Consider the following 936-nt stretch of genomic DNA (forward strand, 5'->3'; position numbering starts at 1 on the left):
GGGAGCAAGCGGCTTCGAAAGCGAGACAACATCTCAATCAGAGGCGGCAAAGCGTCCCGAGTCTTCCCACCCACACTGTCAGCACCATTTATGCCATCATCCCCATCATCCCCATCATCCCCATCATCCCCATCGTCCCCATCCTCCTCATCCTCCTTATTGTCTTCATCGTCTTCATCGTCTTCATCGTCTTCATCGTCTTCATTATCCTCGCCCCTATCCACACTGTCCCACAACTTCCATGAATCCACATGCAAACAATCTTGGTTTGCCCAAGTGCACCGAAAATTCACTCTTATTTGCGCCTTGACAAAGGCTCCGACTTTTGCAAACTCGCTAGTTATCTCTTCGAGCAGACTTCTTGACCCAATGCCATTGTCTCGACGTACACAATACCAAAGTCTGAGTGCAAGAGAAATTATCCCGCATTTTTGGCATTCATTACATTTTTGACGGCTGCTTGACTAAGTAATGTCAGCAACTATCACTGCCTTACAGGCATTACTTACCCGTATGGGAGAGCTTGTCAGGTCTGCTGTATGATTTGCATACTTCAGGAGTGACTCGGCGAGGAAGTATGATGCAGAGGCAATCTGACTAGGCCTGATCCCAAGGAACTCTTCGTACAACATACTGCTTGCTGCAAGATATTGTGCTATTGTCAAAATGTCTTGACCACTTTTGTCGAGAATCTGCATGCGACGCAGGAAGAAAAAGGGGCTAGGTGTTCCGAGTAAATAATCTAGCGCTCCCAGCAATTGCCTCTCTATGCTTGAAATATCGCTCGGTCTATATCCTTTGCCAAACCCCCCTAAATCATGAACAACAGAAAGGTAAGTCTCCGTTTCTTTCTCATGCACGTCAGGTGTCTCGTACTTGACGGCTAGTGCGAAAGCTACTGAGCCTAAGACTTCAAGGTGTTTACCAGCGCATTTC

General features: G+C 47.2%; 1 protein-coding gene across 1 annotated transcript; it reads right to left on the reverse strand.

Moving 5' to 3' along the window:
• Nucleotides 1-74: 74 nt before the first annotated feature.
• CABS01_16864 (uncharacterized protein) lies at nucleotides 75-632 on the reverse strand (the record flags this gene model as incomplete). Its single annotated transcript, XM_060550193.1, has 2 exons — nucleotides 75-236; nucleotides 510-632. Coding segments are annotated over 2 exons (285 nt in total), but the record flags the coding sequence as incomplete, so codon positions are not given.
• Between the last annotated feature and the right edge of the window lie 304 nt (nucleotides 633-936).

This window comes from Colletotrichum abscissum (assembly GCF_030869225.1).
Source record: "Colletotrichum abscissum strain IMI 504890 chromosome Unknown Scaffold_181.1, whole genome shotgun sequence".
NCBI classification, from domain to species: Eukaryota; Fungi; Ascomycota; class Sordariomycetes; order Glomerellales; family Glomerellaceae; genus Colletotrichum; species Colletotrichum abscissum.